This window comes from Gobio gobio (genome assembly GCF_949357685.1).
Source record: "Gobio gobio genome assembly, chromosome: 1".
NCBI classification, from domain to species: domain Eukaryota; kingdom Metazoa; phylum Chordata; class Actinopteri; order Cypriniformes; family Gobionidae; genus Gobio; species Gobio gobio.
In genome coordinates this window covers 36492386-36496164 of record NC_137097.1, presented here as the reverse complement: position 1 = coordinate 36496164, position 3779 = coordinate 36492386, and the positions used below count along the sequence as shown (strand labels likewise).

The 3779-nt window shown below is 35.9% G+C and overlaps 1 protein-coding gene across 1 annotated transcript; it reads left to right on the top strand.

The window, feature by feature from the left end:
- The first annotated feature begins 1446 nt into the window (after positions 1 to 1446).
- On the top strand, positions 1447 to 2395 carry LOC307128983 (NAD(P)(+)--arginine ADP-ribosyltransferase 2-like). The gene is made up of 2 exons (XM_079821084.1): positions 1447 to 1514; positions 1596 to 2395. Exons 1-2 carry the CDS (start codon positions 1467 to 1469, stop codon positions 2376 to 2378), a joined length of 831 nt encoding a protein of 276 aa, XP_079677210.1. The 5' UTR covers positions 1447 to 1466; the 3' UTR covers positions 2379 to 2395.
- Positions 2396 to 3779: the final 1384 nt, after the last annotated feature.

The following is a 3779-nucleotide window of genomic DNA, read 5'->3' as shown; positions in this document are numbered from 1 at the left end:
TTCTTAGCGTGCAATTATGACGACTGACAACTTGAATTAAAATATTAACTGTTTTGAGCAGTATTATACAAGGATTAAAATATTTCTGCAGCACACATATTGAATCACTCTCTTAGTTTTCTGCCCTTTTCCTCACAGCTCTTACTCTTTCCAATGCATCATGGGAAGTGCATTTTTAAAGCTGAACGGCATAATATCAAGGCATTTTACAAAGTTTCTGTTATTATTCAGCACTATTATTAACACTCACAACTTGTATTATTCTAATTAATTCAAAACAGGAGGTGCATGCATTTTCTGTAAAGCTGCTTTGAAACAATATGTATTGTGAAAAGCACTATTGTGAAGGTAAATGTGAATTTAATTTAATTGAATAATGATGCTATAAAGTCATTATTCATTCCTTGCAGATAACACGTAAGAAACACACCTTTCTGCATCTTTAAACTAATTCACAAACCCTTTTTCACTTTAACTCTGAAAACCCTATTGTAAGTGTCATTGCCACAGTGCACAGAGAAACAAAACCACAAAAGTTTGGTTATCACATTATCAAAACATACTGGAAGTGTTGTGTCTTTTCTTCTTAGCGTGCAATTATGACGACTGACAACTTGAATTAAAATATTAACTGTTTTGAGCAGTATTATACAAGGATTAAAATATTTCTGCAGCACACATATTGAATCACTCTCTTAGTTTTCTGCCCTTTTCCTCACAGCTCTTACTCTTTCCAATGCATCATGGGAAGTGCATTTTTAAAGCTGAACGGCATAATATCAAGGCATTTTACAAAGTTTCTGTTATTATTCAGCACTATTATTAACACTCACAACTTGTATTATTCTAATTAATTCAAAACAGGAGGTGCATGCCTGTCTCTGTAATTGCTGCAACTTGCTTCTCAGATCTTAATGTTTTTTAAAGATACATCTACTGATGTACAAATTATTTAGTGTTCTAAATAAGAATGAACTGATTATGTGTTTGTGAGTCCTGCAGAAATATGAAGGAAAAACATGCACATTCAACCCTGTTTTCTGCTGGTGCTGACATCACAGGAACGAGCCTGACCTTTGTGAAACCACACATACACCAGACCTTCACAGTTGTTGCATTATGGAAAGTTAAACAATTCAGATGAGCTGATGCACAGCTGCTATGATCCAGTACTCAAGCACAGACATTTTCAGCGATATAAAAGCCACCTTGCTCACCTCTTGGTTCAAAGAGTCATTGTCGTCTGGCTGTGAGTGACTAACTTTTCTGATATTTTCCCCTTGTCATTGAGCTCCTGAAAAAAAAAAAAAAAAAAAAAATTAATAGACCACAATATTCTAATTTTGGGGGACATATTGCTATTGGAGTAATATATTTAGTGAAATGCTGCTGGGCTTGTCAATGTTGTTCATCATCTTTTCTTCACTAGATCTACTAGTTCATCTGAGGGATTTGACTGAATCAAGATGTTGCTGATCATTGAAGCTATTCTCATTTTAGCTGCTCTAGGACAGGTAAGCTTGTGTTCTATATGTGTATGAATATTACAGACATGAATACTGATGATGTGATCATTATGATTCCTATTGCTGCAGGATCATAGAGCTGCTGCTTTTGAAGAACAAATATTTCCATTGGATATGGCACTGGATTCTGTTGATGACCAATACATGGGCTGTAAAGGGAAAATGGCAAATCTGGTGAAGACAACATTTCTGAAGAATGAACTCAATAAATCACCTGATTTTAAAACGGCTTGGAAAAAAGGGGAAGAGCTTGTCAAGACACCAACTAATGGTTTGACAATTAATCATTTAATCGCCATGTATGTGTACAGTGATGCTAGTGTATACAAGAACTTCAATCCTGACACTCGTCGTGATAAAGAACAGTACAAAGATAAGAAATATGAATGGTATTCACTTCACTTTCTGTTAACAAATGCAATACAGATTCTGAAGAAAACTCAAAATCAATGCCATTCTACTTTTCGTGGTACAAATGTTGAATTTTATGTTCTGAATAAAGAGGTTCGTTTTGGCTCGTTTACATCCTCCTCTCTTGAACGTAAAATAGCACGACGTTTTGGAAATGTATCTTGTTTTGAAATCTACACTTGTGAAGGTGCTGATATGACACAATATTCTAAGCTTCCCCATGAGAAAGAGGTGCTGATTCCTCCATATGAGAAGTTTAAAGTCACTGCTGTCAAGACAAGAGTTGAGCAGAAAGACCTCTGGTGTGAAACTGTGTTCACTTTGAAAAGCACTGGCACAAGAAGTGACCTGAACTGTGCTCTATTCAAGAAACCATTTAGAATATCGAAGAACCTCTCGAAGACCAAAACAAAGAACTATGTGCTGAATAAAGGGCTTTGAATTTACATGATATATTCATGTACATCAATTCCAACATTTGTCTCTTTGTTTAGTTCATTAATTATTTGTCAGAAAACACAATTTGTTTAATTTCAACACAATGAAATAAAGTTATTTTTAAGTGACCCAATTCAGTGGCCTTGAGGTGATTTTATGTGTCTGTAATTCATTGCTTAATTTATAGTTACATCTTAAAGTTTTATTGTTTGCTATTTCTCTAACTGCCAGCAATAGCATATGAACTGTTAAATGACCACCTCAGTGCAATACAGCTTGCAGCGGTAATGTTTGAGCAACACAAGTTTAATTTAAATTATTTAAAAAAATACTTTTTAAATATAAATTCTAGACTTACTTTTTCCATCTTAGTCATGTTGGCGAGTTAAAAAGAGTGATGTTGGAGTTTTTGTGGCTTTCACTGTTCAGGCGCTTGTGGTTTTGTTGTGTCTGGCTTTATTCCCACTATGACACTTTATAACGAGCAATAGCTGCTAAAAGCATCCCTTTACTTTCAGTCAAAAATTGTATCGAGCTAGCAGAAAAATTAGAAGGAGTATTTCAATTAATTTGGCTTGCACAACAAAAATATTATTTGTTCTAATAGACTTATTATAATATTCTTAGCTTTTATATTTATATAGCTCTAAATTAACTCTGCTTAGAGCAGGAAAATAAGGACCACAGATAACAAGTAATTATGGGGGAGGTGTAGACACAGTCACCCCTGAACCAAGATGATCCCTAATTGGCTAGAACCCATCCAAAAGGATGGGCAAATATTTGAGTTTTAATCTCATAACACGAACACGTGATGGAGAATAATGTGTTAAGAGCTCGCTCAAGTACTGGGGAGCTAAATCATGTAGTGCTTTATAAGTAATAAGCAAGATTTTATAATGTATATGCAATGTTCAATAGGTGTAAAGTACTGCTCTGAGACAGAAGGTAGAAGATCCAAATGCAGCTTTATTAAAGGGAAATCCACACTCGTAGTCAACAAACAGGCAAGGGGTCATAACAAGTAATCAGTCCAATTAGACAAACAAGACAGGAGAGACAGGCAAACGGGTAACCCATAGAACAGGCAAGTAATCCAAAACCAAAAGACAAGAAACACGAGAGAATGCTCAGAAATGCAGCAATACAACAAACAAGACTTCGCAGTGAATGACAGAGTGAACATGGTTTATATAGGCTGGGGTAATGGGGTAATGAGGTGATGAGACACAGGTGCAAACAATGAGTGATGATGAGTCCGGGCAAAGGATAATGGGTAATGTTGTCTTTGGTGGAATGACAGTCCGGGTTGGAGTGCCCTCTGGTGGTGATCATGGGTAGCCTGGCGTGGCCATACTCAATTCTAGTCAGAATTTGAGTCTGGTACCGCTCCATTGAGCTTTG

What these genes read in the sequence shown, in the direction of transcription:
- LOC307128983 (XM_079821084.1), top strand. Translation starts at nt 1,467, where the DNA reads ATGTTGCTGATCATTGAAGCTATTCTCATTTTAGCTGCTCTAGGACAG. An exon ending in TTTTAGCTGCTCTAGGACAG is followed by an intron (nt 1,515 to 1,595) that starts GTAAGCTTGTGT and finishes CTATTGCTGCAG; the next exon opens with GATCATAGAGCTGCTGCTTT.